Here is a 20,631-nt window from a genome sequence, read left to right on the forward strand (position 1 = left end):
CAACAGATGAATGGGTAAACAAAATATGCATACAATGGGTTATTATTCAGCCATAAAAAGGAAAGAAATTCTGAAACATGCTGCATTAGTGAATCTCACACATGTGCTCAGTGAAATAAAGCAGACACATAGGGTCAAATCATATGATTGTGCTTATAGTAAATATCTAGAATAGAAAAATGCAGAGACAAAAAGTAAAAGATTAGAAGTTCTCAGTGGTGGGAGGGAGAAATAGGGAATTATTGCTTGATGGCTACAGAGTTTCTGTTTGGGATGATGAAAAAGTTTTGGAAATAGTGGTGATGGTTGCACAACCTTGTGAATGTAATACTACTGATTGTACACTTAATAAATGACAAATTTTATGTTAAATATGACCACAATATATCAAAATTAATAATAAAATATACCAAAACTCATTGAATTGTACACTTTAAATGGATAAATTTTATGGTATGTGATTTATATATTAATAACTGTTTCTAAAAAATGCAAATGAATAATAAAAGCCTTTCTCTCCTTACTGCATAGGTTTGGGTCATTCATTACATTTTTAAATTACAAAGGATTGAGGGAGTAACAAAAATATATCAAATTGCAGAAGACGAAAATTAGAATCTTAGCTCCAAGATTTTAAAGGGTTGTGTAACCCTAGTCAAATTAATTAACTTTTCTTTATCCCTTTTATCATACATAAAATGAGACCAGTATTAGCAAACACACCTCTCACATATCACTTACAGAAAAATGCATTTTATTAGAGTTGCATTTGTTTTTTTTTTTTTTTTTTTTAATTTCTTTATTAGTTTCTATACCCAACATGGGGCTCAAACTCATGACCCCAAGATCAAGAATTGTATGCTCCTCCGACTAAGCCAGCCAGGAGCCCAGTAGAGATGCATTTCTATCCTAAAGAATTGGCATTACCTAGACTCATTTTAGGAATAAATACAAAGTAAGGAACTATGTGTTCTTAGATTACACCCAATTTTGTAACTATTGTATTCTGTGAGCTAGGCATATCACAAAGCATAAATACTACAACTCACGTCGTCGCAGCATTCCCCAGCTTCCCCCAATTACCTTCACCTGGCCATACAGTTTCTTTTTGTTTTGTTCTGAACCTAATGGTATACTTATTTGAATGCCACTTCTTATTTTGTCAGCCTCCTATCTCCTGTTTTGCAGATGGCTTTGCATAGAAATAACATCCTGGTGCATCATGACAGATACTTGGCATTCTTTATAGAATTTTATTATACTTTTAATTGTTTTCTAAGTTTATTAGACTTTTCAGGCCCTTTTTCCCCTATCACTCAACATTAGGACAAATTCTTTATCAAAGAAGCAGTTTGTTAAAATTATTTTTCAAATGATATCTTCTGTAATAATATTTAGTGTCAAAATGAAAGTGTAGTAGGTACTGAGTCAAATTCCTGACCGGAAAACAGAGTCTAAACCAGATACCAAGAAGGGGAATTTAATACAAGGAAATAGTTGAAAGGTGTTGGAAGAGTGAAAAACAGGAATGTTTAGTAACTCAGAGTGTAACAACTGCAGAAAACCTAAGACTATAGAGAAGGCAGGATCTCACTGCCCAGTGGGAATTAGAACTGTTAAAAAAACAAAAGAAAACAAAACAAAACAACGATCTGGCAAGACTAGGCACCTTGGAGTGAGTAATCGTTGCCACTGCCAGAGACCCAGCCTTGAAAGAGAGAGAACAAAATTGTCTGTCTTCTCTGTCTTGACCGTGATCTCTTGACTGTGTCCTCCACCGTATGAACCCATCTGGAAACCAGTAGGCACAGGAGTCTGGGATATGTAATTTGGAAGAGTCCCCCTCTGCGTGTAGAGTATAGCAGGACAGAGTGTGTTAGGAATGGCCCTGAGAGTAAGCAGACAACGACCAGGACAGTCATCCACATGCTCTAAGATGATGTGATGCATACAGACTAGCAGCAGAGCTCATACGTAGTGCTGATCAAAGTTGGATATACTTTGGATCATAGTACTGATCAAAGTATTTTTTGTTGCTGGCTGATTTAAGTTGGATTCTCCTGGAAGCAGACCTTGAGCAAGGGATTTGAGTGAAGTGCTTTATTAAGGAAAACACTCTCAGGAGAAACAAGTGAGGAATTATAGAGAATAGAATGGGAAAGCAGGAGGGAACCACGGAAGAAGGGAGCATTTTCTGGAAAAGAGGGCCTGGCCTTAGCCTAATCCAGGCCAGGCTTTGAATTGTTTGTTACACCTTGGAGTTTTCCATCTTGAACCATATACTAGATTTTTGAATCTCCCTCTTTCTCCCCCAAACTCAACTATATACCACCAGCCATCTTGTGGGGTAGGAGGATGGAGACAGCAGCAGAACAAGGTGGTTCTCTGAAGGAATTTGCCACTGGGAACCCATAGCACCTAAACATGCAGAAGCTAAAAATTCAACACATAGTTCGGGTAAAGAGGGTATGCAAGGGAGGGGAATAGCAGACACCTCTATAGTCATGTTCCCTTATGATGGTAACAGAATATAGCTCTGCACTTCACTCCGCTCACCAGTGCTAAAATTATGTGTGACTTTGTTATTTTTCATTAATTTGGGGGGAATGTTCATAATTTGAAAATTTTGTACAAAAGGTGAATTTATGTTCGTATTTTTATATGCCCACTATATTTTTCATAAGGTTGCTTTGGGAGAGGATTAAATATGATAATTCCAAATAGTCTCAAATTCCATACCCCCTTCCATAGCAAGTTTCTATTAAACTGTTCTATTTCTTTCTTGCCTGTATTATTTTCCTTTACTGACTCAATCCAAGTAATATCCTGATTCTTGGTTTTTCATTGTAGAAATATACCCAAACCTAATGGTTCTACATTGTCTGGTCATATTATTACCATTAGCTTCCTTTATATTCTGGATTTTAGTTTTTCAGTCCATTTCACTATTGCCTGTTGTCCTTTTTTTTTTTTTTTTAAATGTCTTGTAGTTGCTCAAAATTCTCCATTTTGAGTCATAAATGCTTTAATTCTTCTTTTTGCTGTTCTTTTCCATAGTTGTAAGCTCTTACACATGATGTATTCCTTGGCCTATCAGTCTAACAGTGCTCAAAACACCTATTTATAATATGCTCAGTATAAAAATAGCCATTTACTATTATGCGTAGATACATACAATGAGGAAGTGGCTTTCGCCCCCCCCCCCCCCCATAGGTACCAGTTTTGACCTACTTTATTAAATTCTTTATGTCTCCAGTAATGGGCATACACAGCTTAACTTCAACTTTCCTATTTTTCTCCTTGTCTCTGAGTGCTTGCTCTAAATGGTAAACTTGTTCTGTGAAGGGCAAGAAAGGAACTTTTTTAGGCTTTATAAGCTGTTGAATTTCTGTTGCAGCCAGTTGAGTCTGCCCTTGTAGTGCAAAACAGCCATGGGTCATAAGTAACCAAATGAACTTAGCTAGATTTTAATAAAATTTTATTATAAGGACACTAAAATCTGAGTTTTCTACGATTTTTATATTCATAGGTCTTCTTTTGATCATGTGTCACCTTTTAATCTCTACACCCAGCCAAATGAAATGTAAAAACTACTCTTGGTTAATGGCCATAGTCTGTCCCTACTGCTGTAAATCCATTGTTTTTTGTATGCTCCTATTGTTTAACCCTGTTACTTGCTATCATTACCTTAATCTGCATTACTAATTGTAGAGAACCTTTGCACCTTGGAGCAGGGAGAAATGAAAAGAACGAATCTCCAATCACACAGAGCTAAAATAAGTATTAATAGCTGGCCAGCTTTGGGGCATCTGAGGTTTTAAATTCAATGATAACCATTTTAAGCAGTATTTGACAAGAATCACTTAGAATAAAATGTTTTTGCAATCGTGTGCAATATTCCACTTATCAGTTGAGTGGATAATGGAAATTATTCAGTATAACATTTGTCTAACTTGTAATTTACAAAGTACTTTTCACACACATCATCTCACTTGATTCTCACAGTTTCCTTGTGTACTAAACTTAAAAGGCTTTATCCCCTTTTTTCAGATGAGGAAAATAGCATGAAAGCTTAATAAGTGACTTGCTTAGGGTGCAACGGTTAGAGATTGGCAGAACCAAGCCTCCTTGTCCAGTGAAGACTCCAGAGAATTTTAGAAATAAAAGGAAGTAATGACATCACTTTTAATTTTTTACCAATGAGATCCCAAGAATCCAGGGCTAGTAGTTTATAGAGCAAGCTCTCAGGAATCCTAATCTGGTTACCAGGTCAGTGTACTTGCTGTTAGGTTGGGTCTCACATCAAGACAACTAAACTGAAATTTATTAATATTTATGATACTTAGATACCATAATTTTTAAAAATATTATCTTGAAAACTATAGAATAAAATGTTTAAGCTCCTATTAGCATGCTTAATGTCCAACCATGTTTAAGAGTAAAGCTCCTAGATTTCACTGCTTGTGGAATGAATGCAAACCTAGCCCTTTTTCCTTTTCAGCACCAGCACTGGATGTTGATTGGCAGAGCAACAACACCTTTGCTTCTTGTAGTACAGATATGTGCATTCATGTCTGTAAATTAGGACAAGACAGACCTATTAAAACATTCCAGGGACACACGGTGAGTAACCATTTTTTCCCCCTTTAAAGTGGTTATGATGAATAAGTAATATTACAGAGTGGTTTTGAAATATGTTTAATATCCAAAGAGCAACCCAGTCCATAAAATGAAAATGTGAATATTTACTGTTATTTTTAGAATGAAGTAAATGCTATCAAATGGGACCCAACTGGCAATCTTCTGGCCTCCTGTTCTGATGACATGACTTTGAAGGTAATTCAGATAGTGGGGAGAAATGCACTGGGGGTGCCATGCAGCGTGGCTGCTCTGGGCATGGTAAGGTTGTTGAAGATGTCTCTCTTACAGTTCATTGAATGCTTAAACCTGGGTCAGGACTTACTCTTCTTTTTAATAGTTAATCACTGTTTTTTATTTTATTTTGTGTGAAATGCTTTAAGTGTTTAAATATGGCAAATAAATTCTATTTAAAATAATGTGTGAGGGCTCATGGGTGGCTCAGTGGATTAAGCCTCCGACTCTTGATTTCAGCTCGGTAAGTGAGCCTAGTTGACATGGCCAACATCTGCAGCTTGACATGAATTTATGTTTTTCTTGTCAATGTGACTAAAAGCAAAACTATCACCTTGCAGCTATGCACAGTCACATTTAGAGAAAAAAAGCATTTTGAGATAAAGAACAACCTAATACTAATCTCCAATATTAATGAAACTTTGAGCCCTTTCCTACAAAATACTAACTCTTGTGAAAATAAATTTATCTTTAACTTTGTAATGTCAATGGCTACAGGCGTGATGACCCTTACAGATGGGATAATCATGAAGGAAAACTGCTTTTCCTCCTGTGAACAGACTAAATGTAACCTTGGTAACCTGGTGGGTTTTTTTCGTTAAGTACCTGCTGTGTTTTTAGTTACACAATTTTTCTCAAGCCTGGGCTCCCTTGCAAACATTGCTAGTAAAAAGGCTTTTCTTAATGCTCTCGTCTCTGTGAACAGAGTATGGCGCATAAGTGGAAATGAAAGAAGGCCAGTGGCTGGAGAGCCTACTGAGTTGCAGTTAGGAGTTTGAACTAGAAAGTGTTGGAGAGGTTTTTGTCCTAACAATAATAAAAGGTCAGAATTTTAAAGCAGAAACGAAATGGATCAATATTGTGTAGTAGAGCCAAATTCTGAGAACAAGGCACATGAGTTAGAATATCATGCAAAGCCTGAACAGTGATTTGAGCCGTGCAGATGGAGGTGGCAGGTGGGTCTTACGCTCAGAGAAGAACTTCAACCTTGATATAAAAATTCGGGAATTTTCTGCAGATGGGTGGTCATTCAAATCCAAGACTTGGATGAAGCTGTGTAGTTAGTATAGAGTAAGAAAACAGGGAAACCTTAAAAACAAAAAGTCTTAAACTCCAATAATTACCCTCTCAAGAAGAATGAGCTTCTAGAAGGAAAAAAAAAGAAGGAATGACCCAAATGGAAAGAGAGTGTTTAAAGAAGAATGTTGCAAGGGAGTGTGATGGATGGGAGTGGTTAACAGTAGCAATGCCATTGAAAGGTCAAATAGAATTAAGTTTTAAAACATTTGTGGGGTTTATTTACATGGAGTTGTAAATATCTAGAATATAAAAACGTTTATGATTTTGCTTTGTTATCTCTTACTAGTTACATGGCAGACATGTGAAGTGCACCTAATTTTTGTATGTTGTTGTCGTTGTTGTTGTTGTTGGCAGTTGGGTTTGGTGTTGGTGTTTGGCAAGATGTTACCCCCCACCCAAGCCTTTATTGAATGATTTTGCCAGAAATGCTCTCAGTGTAGGTTTCTCTTAATTTTTGCTCAGTGCTAATATAACTTTTAAATCTATATACGTGTATGTTTTCAACTTAAGAAAGCCTCATTCTCACGATTTTAAATTTATTGCTTTGTTAACCTTTCATGGTTTGTTCTGTAGGAGTCATTTTCTAAACTTATGTTTTATTATGGTAAGAAAACTTAACATGAGATATTTTTTTTAACAGATTTTGAGCATACGGTACAGTATTGTGCAGTGGATCTGTAGAGCTGAAATTTTATGCTTGTTAGTTAGCCATCCTTTTCCCCTCAGCCTTTAGCATGGTTCCCCTCAGAACCATTCTTTTCTTTGCTTCTGTTGAGTTTGACTTTTTTAGATACCTCGTATAAATGGAATCATGCAGTATTTGTCCTTACAGTTCATCCATATTGTTGTGTATTGCAGGATTTCCTTTTTTTTTTTTTTTTTAAGGCTGAATGACAAATACTCCATTGTATGTATATACCACTTTTTATTTAACCATTCATCTATTGATGGACACTTAGGTTGTTTCCTTAGCTTGGCTTTTTAATATTGCAATGAACAGCAAGTACAGATGTATTTTTGAGATCCTGATATCAGTTCTTTTGGATAAATACCCAGAGGTAGGATCACTGGATTGTATGGTAGTTCTATTTTTATTTTTTTAAAGAATCATCATACTTTTTTTCATAGTGGCTGTAACATTTTGCATTCCCACCAACAGTGTAACAGGGGATCTCATTTCTCCACATCTGTGATAATTTATTACCTTTTTTATTTTATGATAGCCATCCTAACAGGTGTGAAATGATATCTCATTGTTTTGATTTGCATTTCCCTTATGGCTAGTGACATTAAACATCTTTTCTTATACCTTTTGGCCATTTGTATATCTTCTTGGAAGAAATGTCTACTCCAGTCATTTGCCCACTTTTAAATTGGATTGTTACAGTTTTTGCTGTTGAGTTATAGAAATTCCTTATATATTTTAAAAATTACCCTTTATCAGATATTTTTTCTACAGTTTTTGCTGTTGAGTTATAGAAATTCCTTATATATTTTAAAAATTACCCTTTATCAGATATTTTTTCTCCCATTCTGTCAGTTTCCTTTTTACTTTATTGTTTCCGTTATTGCACAGAAGCTTTTTAATTTTGTATTTCCATTTGGCTTTTTGTTTTTGTTGCCTGTGCTTTGGTGTCATACATGAACCGTATTATTTGCAAGTTCTCTTTGCCCTTCTCTGTTACAAAGCATTTTCTGATTCTAAATTCTACGAGGAATTTATAATGTAGATCATTTATTTAAGGAACAGTGTTAAAACTAATGCCGTAAACATTTAGGATAATTGCCCAAGGGACTTACTCAGTGTTGAAGTTTGTACTATCTGAAGTTCTCAGTTAATCTCTAGAACTACAGTTAATTCATTCTTGAAGCCTCACAGTAGTGAACATTTGGAAAGGACTTTAAGCTAATTTGTTATTTTTAAAAGAGTGATAAATACTACATTTTAATTTCTTTGCAAATATTCCCTTGAGCTCTAATCGTTGTTCTGGTTACACTATTTATAGTTTGGATTGGCAAAGTAGTATTATTGTAAATGTACCCTTTGTATGGGAAAATATAATTATATATTTTTTTCTTTTTTACTTAGATATGGAGTATGAAACAAGACAATTGTGTCCATGATTTGCAAGCACATAATAAAGAAATTTATACTATCAAATGGAGTCCAACAGGGCCAGGGACAAATAATCCAAATGCCAACCTTATGTTAGCAAGGTAATATTTCTGTTTTACTCCTCCTTTTATGAGTCTGCCACAAAAAAAGCTTCTAATACATATGACAAAGTTAGGAAAGAGTTCATGAAATGGGATCGTATCCTGCAGGAATAATTTTTTGATGGAAACCTTTAAACCCAGAGTTTTATTCTTATTTCAGACCATAATGGATTTTAATATCTGGAGTTATCAAATATTTATTGATGATAATTAAGTATTAATTAAAACCCAAGTAATTGAGGTATAGTACAATAACATTTCTTCAGCATAAAAAAAAGATAAAGTTAAAAATATTGTCAATACATTGTTCAGAACCATGGATGAATCAATGTAATTATTTAAAGAGGAAGAGGAAGGGAAAAAAAAGGAAAAAAATTAGTAAAAAAAAAAAAAAAAAGTGCTTGTGCAGCTCAGTCGGTTAGCTCAGGTCTTAATCTCAGGATTGTGGGTTGAAGCCCCACATTGAACTCCATGGTGGGCATGGAGCCTACGTAAAAAAAGAGAGAGAGAGAGGAAAGGAAAGGAATATGGTGAATTTAGCTCATTTTGTTTTTCAGTTTAGAGACTTGGAGATGCCCGTAAGCTGCCTTTTCTCCTATTGTAGCTTTGCTTCCGCAACACTTTCTTCCTAATAGCCAATCTGGTCTCATAAAGAATTTGTGTCTAGCTGCTAGGAATGACTGTGGATTTGTGTCTAGCTACTAGGAATGATTCTAGATTGTGGGTGGGACTTGGGTATATTTCATTATTTTTAAAATTGTTTTGTTTCCTCCTTTGTCAGTGCATCCTTCGATTCTACTGTTAGATTATGGGACGTAGACCGAGGAATTTGCATCCATACATTGACAAAACACCAAGAGCCTGTGTACAGTGTGGCTTTCAGTCCTGATGGCAGGTACCTGGCAAGCGGTTCTTTTGATAAATGTGTGCACATCTGGAACACACAGGTATGTCTCAGTGATTGAAATCATCACATTGTTTCATAGGTACTAATAAGCATTTGCCTATATACTCTTCTCTCCTTTGGTTGTCATTCCTTTTGTGACATTAGTTCAATTCTTAGTTTCTAGATGAGTACCTTTTTTGAATTTACAAAGACTAAAATCAGTTGAAGTTATATTTTCCTGATACAGACCAGAATTTAGAAATAAATTTAGATTGTATTATTTTTTCCTCAACAGGTTGCAGACATAAAATGTGAGAGTTTAAGATACGTGTTTATATAAGTGATATAATTTATTTATTTTCATAATGTTTTAAAATGTTTCATTTTTGAGAGAGCATGTGCACCTGTGGGTGGGCAGAGAGAGGGACACCGAGGATCCAGGGCAGGCTCCACTCTGACAGCAGAGAGCCAGACGCGGGGCTGGAACTCACCAACTGTGAGATCATGACCTGAGCTGAAGTCTTGACATTTAACTGACTAAACCACCCAGGCACCCTAATTTCTTTATTTTCTAAAAGAGTTGTCTTTGAAGGAGCTATATATGAGCAGTTAATAAAATGTATTAAAGGATAAGATTGTATGGCTCAACACAATGACTTATCAGAAATAAATTTAAAACTATAGTATCTTTGGGTACCTGGATAACTTGAGTTGAACATCAGACTCTTGATTTTAGCTCAGTTCATGATCCTAGGATCGTGGGATCAAGCCCTACATTGGGTTTGCACTGGGGGGTGGGTTGTGCTGGGTGTGGAGCCTGGTTGAGATTTTCTCTCTCTCCCTCTCCCCCACTTTTGTGTGCGCGCGCGCTCTCGCTCTCTCTCTCTCTCTCTCTCTCTCTCTCTTTCTCTCTTTCTCTCTTTTAAAAACAACAACAGAAAACTAGGCTACCTTTGTAGGGACAGTACTTTATAGAGATCCTTTCCTAAAAATGGAGAAAACAGCCAGTTGCTCTAATTTTTTCATTTTCTCACCTTTTTAGTGTTTATGCTCCATGTACTGTTTTATTTATTTATTTATTTATTTATTTATTTATTTAATATATGAAATTTATTGTCAAATTGGTTTCCATACAACACCCAGTGCTCATCCCAAAAGGTGCCCGCCTCAATACCCATCACCCACCCTCCCCTCCCTCCCACCCCCCATCAACCCTCAGTTTGTTCTCAGTTTTTAACAGTCTCTTATGCTCTTATGCTCTTTTTTTTTCCTTCCTCTCCCCCAAGGGTTTCTGTTAAGTTTCTCAGGATCCACATAAGAGTGAAACCATATGGTATCTGTCTTTCTCTGTATGGCTTATTTCACTTAGCATCACACTCTCCAGTTCCATCCACGTTGCTACAAAAGGCCATATTTCATTCTTTCTCATTGCCACGTAGTATTCCATTGTGTATATAAACCACAATTTCTTTATCCATTCATCAGTTGATGGACATTTAGGCTCTTTCCATAATTTGGCTATTGTTGAGAGTGCTGCTATAAACATTGGGGTACAGGTGCCCCTATGCATCAGCACTCCTGTATCCCTTGGGTAAATTCCTACCAGTGCTATTGCTGGGTCATAGGGTAGGTCTATTTTTAACTTTCTGAGGAACCTCCACACTGCTTTCCAGAGCGGCTGCACCAATTTGCATTCCCACCAACAGTGCAAGAGGGTTCCCGTTTCTCCACATCCTCTCCAGCATCTATAGTCTCCTGATTTGTTCATTTTGGCCACTCTGACTGGCGTGAGGTGATATCTGAGTGTGGTTTTGATTTGTATTTCCCTGATAAGGAGCGACGTTGAACATCTTTTCATGTGCCTGTTGGCCATCCGGATGTCTTCTTTAGAGAAGTGTACTGTTTTTTTTAATAGCAGTCACTTGACTCTCTCCCCCACCCTCCCACCTTCTTCCCTGCCAATCAGCGATCACCTCTTAAATGGTCATAGCACACCGTAGTAAGTTATTGTGGGCTGTGCTCTTTGTGTAGCTGATCATCATAGTTGGTCAAACTATTTTTGCATAAATCATCAATTTCAAGTATCATTTTTAATTAAGTTATACATTCACATGGTTCCCTCAAAACACTAAAAAGGTATACATTGCAAAGTCTTGCTCCCATTTTCTTCTTGATCCCGTATAAGTAACTTCCTGAATTTGTTTGGGAATAAAAGTGTGGATTCCTTCATTTTTATGCTCTATTTTTTCATTTGGATTTTTAACTGCCTTGGAATTGATTTTTATATGTATGATGTGAGGTAGAGATCTAGTTTTAATATCTAATGGATAACCAGTTGTCTCAATACTGTTTAACCCTTTGCTATCTCATAATGCCATTTCTTTTCATATACCAAGTTCTCATTGTGGTTTGTTTATAGATTCTCCACTGATAGACATTTGTATTCGTATATACCTGCATCATTAGCATACTTTTAATAAGTAACTTTATAAATTTCCTCTCATTAAGTCTTTTTTCCCATCATTAAGGTCTTATAATTTGTTTATGAAGATCATCTTTTTTCTTAATTTATTCTGAAGTGCCTTGTGGATATTATTATTAACCATGAATGGCATCTTTTTAAAAATATGTTCCTTTTACTTACTGGTTGTTGCTTGTGTTTGGAACATTAGGACTTTTGACACATTGAGACTGAATTCATCCACTTCTCTGCACTCTCTTGTTAGTTCTAATTGTTTCCCCTTGGTTTTTGCAGCATGTTAGTATTTTTGTTGTGATTGAATAGCAGAGACTTTCTAAAAGTAATCCATAGGTAATTTGCCTGTTGTATACATTTTCGGTCCCTTATTTACTCTATTATGAGAAAATCAGTTTAAATGAAATTTGGGTATGGAAGTATATGATTCTAATGGAAGATACTGATAGGCTCTTAGGGGGTTTGAGCAGCTGTCCATACTATTTTAGATGTATCACAACTGCATATCAAAAAATGTCAGTTTACTTTTTTCTTTTTAGTTTGAAAATAGTAAAATGCATCTAGTAAGTTTTTAGTGCAGGAGAAAGTCATCCTCTTGTCATAAATAAATCAAGGTTTTTTCTTTCCTCATTTGGATTATCATCCATATGATCTGTTACCTAAGCATTTCACAGATAAATTATTGAAGTCTGGTTTGAACATATATACAGATTTGAGTAGTGCTAATGATCCATTGGTCTTTGTGAATATTAAAGCTCTAGCTTGTTGACTGTGCTGTTTTGGTTCAGTTATAGCTTACTCTGAGCTTAGAGATTGGGAAGTGCTTTTGAAAGAAAGCTGTTTTTTTTTTAAACCCCAAATTTACTGTCCTATAGGTTTTACTTTCTCTTCATCAAAAGATTTTAGATTTTGTTGGTGCCACTCCTTTCTCCTAATTAACCATGGAAGTAAGCTCAAGACTTACTATGCTTACACTTGTTCATTAATCTTTTAAATTTTGAGAAACTTTAAGTAGGGGTAAAGAGAACAGTTGAACCTTCCAAATATGATCAGCTGTAGCAGTGCACCTGTGGTTACTTTAATATTAGCAGACGGACTTTGAAGAGGAAAACAAAGGAAAACAGTCTCAATGATTAAGTTAGGGTTGGCTGCCTGAGAAGGTATTTTCAAGGCCTTGCTGCCATGTTGTTTTTATTTAGATCTGCTGCCTTTAGTTTGACCTTTTTTGGTTATCATAAAACTGAGAGATGCTTTTCTGCTTTGTCAGGGCAGAACATCAGAACCATAGTTTTCATTGTTTTCCAATTTCTCACAGCAGAACCTCTGTCTTTGCCTTGGTTAATGACTGGTTTCCTAGGAGAATAGATTTTTTTTACTGAGTTTTAAGTATTCAGTGGGGCAGCTGCATGATTTTGGTTTCTTTCTTTCTTTTTTTTTTTTTCCTTAAATTTCTAACCTCTTTCAGGAGTAATGGATGTGTATTCCTTCAGCTTCTTTTATATCTCCCCTGGCTTAGGGGCTACTCAGTAAATATGGAGTAACAGACTTATACTGGAATTGTCTTTACCGGCTTATTTTACTTTCTCTTTAGGATGTTTTGTCAAAGAAATTCTGACTTAATTTTGTCTCTCTACATGTTGGCCAAGCTCATGCATCCTTCAACAACAATAATTTGTTGTTGAAGCCGTATATTGAGTGTTTACTTCTAGCTATTAACTGTGTCAAAGAGGCCAAACATACCTTAGTTAAGAATGATTATCAATACTGGAGAAACTGAGTGTGTGTGTGTGTGTGTGTGTGTGTGTGTGTGTGTGAGAGAGAGAGAGAGAGAGAGAGAGAGAGAGAGAGAGGGAGAGAGAGGGACAGACAGATAGACATGTTGAGAGCAGGCAAGTGTTATCATTTTATAGGAAGATCCTCATATCACATTGCTAGTGTTTCAAAACTTGTATTTATTTTGGAGTCAAAGCTAAATTCTATTTCCGATTGCTAGAAGTAAAGCCATGTAATAGTAATATTTGTACCTCAATATTTGGATTTATAATAATATATGCTCTCATTTTTAAGAATCTGTTTTTCATTTTTTTAGACAGGTGCTCTAGTTCACAGCTATAGGGGAACAGGTGGAATTTTTGAAGTTTGCTGGAATGCAGCAGGAGACAAAGTTGGAGCCAGTGCATCAGATGGTTCAGTAAGTATAATGAAGTGTTTGCACGGGAATGGGTGTGTAAGCATAGTAAATAAATGTGGCTTATTGTGGTTGTGACTACAAAAGTCTTCTTTTCATAATGAATCTTGTGATAATGGTTTTGGTCCTTTTTACTGAAGGCTGTATATTTTTCATGTTTATTTCATTCAAATAATGTAAACAGAATTTAGGCTATGTTTGCCGAAAGAGTATCTTCATAATCAAGAAATGGACAGTTATTTTTAATGTAAACCTTCGTTAGCAAAATTGAGCATAGAAGAATACCACTCTGAGAGAGATTTGAATTTTTAATGCCTATTTCTACCTTGTCTTCCTTGCAGAAGAGTGTTGGTGGCCCAGGGAAGGGGGAGTAGAGGCAGTTGAGTCCTGCATTGAGGAATGTGTGATACTGAGAGACTTTCAGGATGAGGTTGGCCAACTCTTTATAGAAATATTAGTTGTGGCTTCGAAAGCTCTGAAAGCAAAAGGAAGATACAGACGATATTAGCCATTAGCTGCTTTCTGAAGCTATAGCTTGATATAACCTAAGGTATCTTTCATTCATGTCCAAGAGATAGGAAATGGTCTGTTTTGAGCGTATTTTTTCTACTTTTTAATTAATAGTAGATCTTCAAAATTTAAGCCACGTTCTTTCTTGGTAGTAGTAGCCCATGGTTGTTGCCTCCATCTACTTAGACGATTTATCTGATTTCTGTTGGTTAAGTGCCCAGTGCCATGATTACTGTTGCTTTACCAGTTTCGTGAACTAGGAAGTAAAACTAGATTTCAAACTGTACTATTGAAACATTAAACTAAAACTGTACAATGAAATTCTTAACACACTGGTTGATTATTTTAATTTCTTACAGGTTTGTGTATTAGACCTTCGGAAATAGCGCTACTAGTTGGAAGCCATGGACCGACTATGAATGTGTACATAGCCAAAATGACTGTCCCTGACCCATGTACTGCTATAGTCCCACTTGAACCATGGCCAGTCCACTACAGCCAAATCTAAAAGAAATATATACATACAGTGTATATAAACAAAATTGCACCCTGAAGATGACAGAATTTTGTCACAGCTTGTGAATTCTGTTCACCAAGTGCTGGAATCTAATCTGCTGTGCCCCTAAAATAGCATTTAGAAGTTTTGGATATGAAAAACAGAAGAGAAAGAAATATGCGTTATAAAAGCAGCCCATATGTGTACCAGTTTTTGGATACTAATGACAGCCTTGTTTCTCCCCTTTGAATCAGAAGACACCATGGATTATATTCTTTTTTCCCTTCAGTAGTTGAGCAGTTTGTATGTACAGAGAAAATGGACTTACAAAAACTTGCAGCAGTAGTTTGTTCTTGCTTTTAAACTTTGTTTTCGGTTTAGTTTATGGATGCATGAAGTAAGGGAGTGAATCAGTTTCTTGTTTATATTTTTTTCACCTTTTAAACAAAAAATTCTTAAAAATATTTTAATGCATTCTTTTGAAGAGATAGATGTTTGGTACATTTTATGGCTCCCAGAGCATATATTCAATTGGTGCATGTTGTGGAAGGGGGAATTGGAAAGTGAATGAAAATATATGACTTTTGGTCATGTCAATCTGTAAGACACATCAGTAAAAGGATATTATGCTCTGTTGTTTTTTTTTTTTGTTTGTTTGTTTTGTTTTGTTTTTGTTCTTTTTTTGGTGATGTGGCTTAAATGCAATAGTTTCTTTTTTGGGACATATTTCTGCCAATTAAAGACTAGAAGGGCACAATTTTTTTTAATACCATAGAGAAGATGCATAAAAAAAATCTTCTGATGTTTTGTAGCCATAACTAAATTATGGTTAAAATGTGCACTATTGTGAAAAGGAGCAAAGTAGGTTTGGGGTTTTTTTTTTGTTGTTGTTTGTTTATTTGTTTGTTTTGCTTTGTTTTTTAAGAGATTAAAATGTTTCTGGATAAGGATTAGCTTCTCAAAGTGTCCATCATTCTGTGTAGAAGCTGAAAAATGTAATGTAACCAAACTCCAGTATTAAAAATCTCTCATGTTGTTTTTCTTTATACAAAGCAAGATAACGGCATATAACACTGCCATTACATGGCAAAATGTTTGCTACCTTAGTTTAAAAACAATCTTTAAAACAAAAGACTTGCTTCAAGGTGTTTTTAAATAGCAGTGATTCAGAATTTAAAAAAGAAAAAAAAGTATAATTGCACTAACCTCCCTGCTGCTCCGATTCTGCATTCGTGGTACTTGTGACTACATTTTTTTCAAATACGGATAGATTTAAGCTGCTATTTTTTTTTTTTGTTTGTTTTTCAGTAATCACTACTATATCATGTCTTCTACTCTGTTTATAATATCAAGTATTTTCTTAAAGATATAGGTATCAGAGCAAACCTCTTCTTACGCTCATGCAACTAAAAGCTAAAATACACAGAATTTGCAAATGAGAGCATTTGTTTATATGTGTGATCAACAGGGTTTGTCATGATTAATGTAAGTATCCACAAGTGTCAGTTTTGAAGAGAATAGTTGTCAAATTTGTATCTCAAAAGATTATAATTAAGGAGTTGCTTATTATTAAGCTTAGCAAATTTATAACACTATTTCTGTCACTAATTATTTTGAGGCCTTTACTACTAAAATTTTAATCTATGTTTTAAGTAGAAACTGATTTAACCCAAGTAATGCAGCTTTGATTTTTAGCATTTGTTGTTTTGCTATTTTTACAAAACAGCATTGATTGAAGCAAGTCTTGGTTTTACTAAGGTAGGATAGCATTTGCTATTGGTAAAGAGAATAAATACACTTAATTTCACAATACATTGTTATATGTACCCCAATTATTGTTAGTGGGGACTATGATACTGTAATAATATTTTTTAAAATTTACATCCAGAGAGGCAGTCATTCATGATGGTTTTGTGCCAGCTGTTTTTAGGGTTTTGGATCACATTATAGATATTTAGAACTATAACCCTGTGACTTATGTAGGAAACCTAATATGCTGAGTATCTGGCACTTGAAATCCTGCTTTTATTGCTAGAGGTCCACATCTGTGGTTAACCTCTGTTGTTGTTTTAAAAAAATAAATAAAAATTTAAAAATCTGTGCAATAATTTTTAAATGTGCTCCCAGGAATAGACACAAATGTTTTGAGTAGGTTTAAGCTGCATTTTCCTTTAGCGATGCATCTGTCAATTGCACTGAATTTAAATCTGAAAGTCAGAGGTGATTATTGATAGTACTTTTGTATTTTGATATGGACAATTTATTCATTTGCATACAGTTATTGACTTTTTTCCCCCAGCTGATTAAAAGTGATAGTCAAGAAGTTCTGCAATATAGCTGCCAAAATAGACAGCTACATTTTTATGGTATTGTCATCTTTTCTTTTTTCTTTTTTTTTTTTTTTCTTAATCTTTAGGTATTTTACTTAAGCATAATAGCCACAATAGGACATATTAAAAGATTATAAATACAGAGCTTTATTATCCTGAAGTCTTGGGTCTTTTAAGTATAAACTTTATCTGAAAGGTATCCATTTTGTAGGCTTGGGTTCTTTATGAGCATACAGTTGTTTATTTTTGCTGCTGTTCTCAACATCATCATTGCCTGCTGATGTGCCACCATGCTGCTCCAATAGACAAAAGTAAGATTGCCTTGAATTTGAGCAGTAACTTGATTGTAGGAGACCAAGTTTCACAGCCTGCAAAATTCTGTATTTGAGGTTCTTGGCTCATTTTTCCTTCCTTTTTTTTCTGAGAACTTACTCCTGAAGATCAACTGATTCCAATAGATTTTCTATCGGTATTCATTATATATCATTGTTGTATAAGCTACTGTAAGAAATGTATAAGGAAAAATAGAAAGGAAAACTTGAATGAATAGAATACTCATTGATTGAAGTAGAATAAAGAAAGAGCAGCTGTCACTCTTAAACTTCATAAAGGAATATCATTTTTCTTCTCCATGTAGGAAATCTGATACGTGCTTATATTTGTTCCAATCCCCATTTCTGTCATTGATCAGGTACCATCATTGACTTTAAATGACTTTTAGAAGTGGTAACTTTTCATTTCCTAATAGATATTAGAGTATATTGAATTCTGTTTTAATGAATAATTCTCTAGGTAAGTATGTTTTAGGATTAAACACCTTTTACAGATACTGAAAGTGCCTCCTTTTGTGGTGTAAAAAAACAAATTATGGTGCAAAAAGTAATTATTAGATTGAATTACATGAAGGTTTTTTGCTTTTTGACATAAAAATGTCAAGAGAAAGGCCAAAGATTTGTACTTTTTCACTTATAAAGCACTCCTTTTTTCCTTAAACTTCTTTCTGTCAAATTAGATTTAATGAGAGAGTACTATTTTTAAGGAGCTATCTGTTTATGTAGAATGATTTTGTTAAGAGTAATGTAAACTATTAACGCATAGAGGCCTGAAGAGGGGTATGCATTTTTGCTATTTAAAGGAATCACGAATGACTGTCCTTATGTGAGCAAAAATGTTCAATTTTACTAAGTAAGCAGAAAAACAAATCTCAAATGCAGTGCTGTTTACTCTTTTCAAAACCGTTTTCATTTTCTTGAGCACATTGTACATTTCTATAGAACCTGCATTTATTCTCACATGCTAAGGGTGGTACTTGCATTTGGTGAATTACTGTTGATTGTTTCCACAGAAATTCTATTTCAGTGGACCAACATTGTGGCATGGCAGCAAATGCCAACATTTTGGGGAATAGCAGCAAATCTACAAGAGACCCTGGTTGGTTTTTTTTTGTTTGTTTGTTTTTGTTTGTTTTTCCTTCTGAATCAGCAGGGATGGAAGGAGGGTAGGGAAGTTATGAATTACTCCTTCCGGTAGTAGCTCTGAAGTGTCACATTCAATATCAATTTTTTTTTAACATGATTCTAGTTAAATGTAGAAGAGAGAGAAAAAGAGGAAGTGTTCACTTTTTTTAATACACTGATTTAGAAATTTGATGTCTTATATCAGTAGTTCTGAAGTATTAATAGCATTCTTTGTTTCTGCCTTTACGTTGACAATGTTGAAGCAGGGTGAATAACTAGGGCATATTTTTTTTTTTTTCTAGTAAGCTGTTTCACAATGTTTTCTTTGGCGTTTCTGGATAAGTTCAAGAAAACATTCTGCATGTTGTATCTAGTCTGATGTACTTATCCATCTCATTAAAAACAAACACAGACTGCATTCTGTAGCTCTGTAATCCCTAAATACAGAAGTAATTCTCTTCTTTCCTGACTTTGACATTGTAGCTATAATGTTCTAATTTTGATTTTTACAAATCCTTTGGGTCTAATTCTGTGAGCCTACCTATAGCACTGGATTAAAATGTCTGCATCATTTCTTTAGTTATCCAGTTAACTTTAAAACTGTTGTAAAAGTGTAAACCAGCCCATGACAGTTTTTTGTACATGTTAAAGAACTTTATTGTTCAGTTTTCATGATTATTGTGTAAGGAAGACTGATATAGATGTTCTATGCTGTCCTGGACCATGTTAATTACACTTCTGATGTATTTTGGTTCCACATCACAATGATTTGTCCCCAATGATCCTTTTATCCTTTCTAGGCACATTTTTTTTTGTTGTTGTTGTTGTTGCAGTTTCCCTTTGCATTGTATTGCTTTGACAACTGTAATTTGAATCAGATCTGAAAGAGGTCCAGAATAAAATATATTTTGATATTATGTTGGCTGTGTACATATATAAAACCTTTGATACCTATGTAGTTTGTATAGACTGTTTACTAGTCAAGTAAAGAGAGGGATGCTATTTCTTGTTTACAATTTCTTGTTTACATTTTAATTGCATTTACTCCTCCAATGTTCTATTGTAGAATAAACTTTTTTTGCTTTGAGTTAGCCTTCCTAACATATAACATGTCTATTCTTCCCAAGCTGTTGTTATCAGTTGTAACAACTGCCATCAGAACCCAAACCACTGTTTTTCACAACTGTATTGTTTTCTAAGCTATATGTTTTAAGCCCATAGATAAAATTACAAATTTTACTATTTTATTACCTCTCACAGGAGATGAAATTTTTTAAATGAAGGGATTATTTACTATTTTTATTAAAGAATAATAGAGCATTTAATCAGCTAAGAAATAAACAATTGCTTTGAATTATTTTCAAAAATAATACTGTATTGAAAGGACATCGTTTCACATAAACTAAAAGAAACCTCAGATTCATTTGCTTAGTGTACAGTTGAGCACAAAACCGTGTGTATATGTTGCTGAAGATTTTAGGGCCGGGTTCTCAACTTCCATAATGGCATTTTTGTCTCATATAAACCTAACTTAAATAATTTTCTTCCTTAGTTGCTTAAGTTGCTAACGAACCTTACAATCTTTGAGGAATGGTACCAGGCACCTTCCAGTTTCAATTAGTCCTAGCTCTTGAGTACTTAGAGACTTTTTAAAAGAATCATTGAGCACATTTTTTGTTTTCCTTTGTTTTTTAAAAACTTACATTCCTCAGGTCTTCTACTTTTCCATTTCATTTCCTTAAGCAGAAACTAACACAGGCATAGACTTGTCATGTTTTATTAAATGATAAGCTTTTGCCGTTGCTAGAACTTTCTGACAGTCTTTCATTTTCAAAGGGTTAACTTTTATTGCATGGCATAGATTAATAATAGTCTGCATTTTACACTTTGAAAAAGTGTTGGACTACTAAGGATTATAATCCATCTAAGCTTAAGGTAAAACAAATCAGTCTGAGTAGTCATGGCAGGGGTTATTTTTAATTTCATAGGTCTTCTAGTCTACAATAGACCAAATTTCTAACCTGTTATACATAGCAGATGAAAGCTTACTGTTTCCCCAATACATTCATTTGCAAAATGCAGTGGAGGAAAAGACACTACGGACAGTAGTTTTATGGTG

At 34.8% G+C, this 20,631-nt stretch overlaps 1 protein-coding gene across 13 annotated transcripts in view; it reads left to right on the forward strand.

Annotated features, from left to right (window-relative positions):
- Positions 1–19,429, forward strand: part of TBL1XR1 (TBL1X receptor 1) — a 177,567-nt gene extending 158,138 nt beyond the window's left edge. For all 13 annotated transcript variants that reach the window (XM_042954625.1, XM_042954626.1, XM_042954621.1 and 10 more), the window contains 6 exons: positions 4,502–4,623; positions 4,762–4,836; positions 8,042–8,169; positions 8,951–9,116; positions 13,621–13,722; positions 14,589–19,429. In XM_042954625.1, the coding sequence (XP_042810559.1) occupies positions 4,502–4,623; positions 4,762–4,836; positions 8,042–8,169; positions 8,951–9,116; positions 13,621–13,722; positions 14,589–14,615 (620 nt within the window). In that variant the 3' untranslated portion in view covers positions 14,616–19,429. The remainder of the gene's footprint in view (positions 1–4,501; positions 4,624–4,761; positions 4,837–8,041; positions 8,170–8,950; positions 9,117–13,620; positions 13,723–14,588) is intronic.
- Positions 19,430–20,631: the final 1,202 nt, after the last annotated feature.

This window comes from Panthera leo, chromosome C2 (assembly GCF_018350215.1).
Source record: "Panthera leo isolate Ple1 chromosome C2, P.leo_Ple1_pat1.1, whole genome shotgun sequence".
Classification (NCBI taxonomy): Eukaryota; Metazoa; Chordata; class Mammalia; order Carnivora; family Felidae; genus Panthera; species Panthera leo.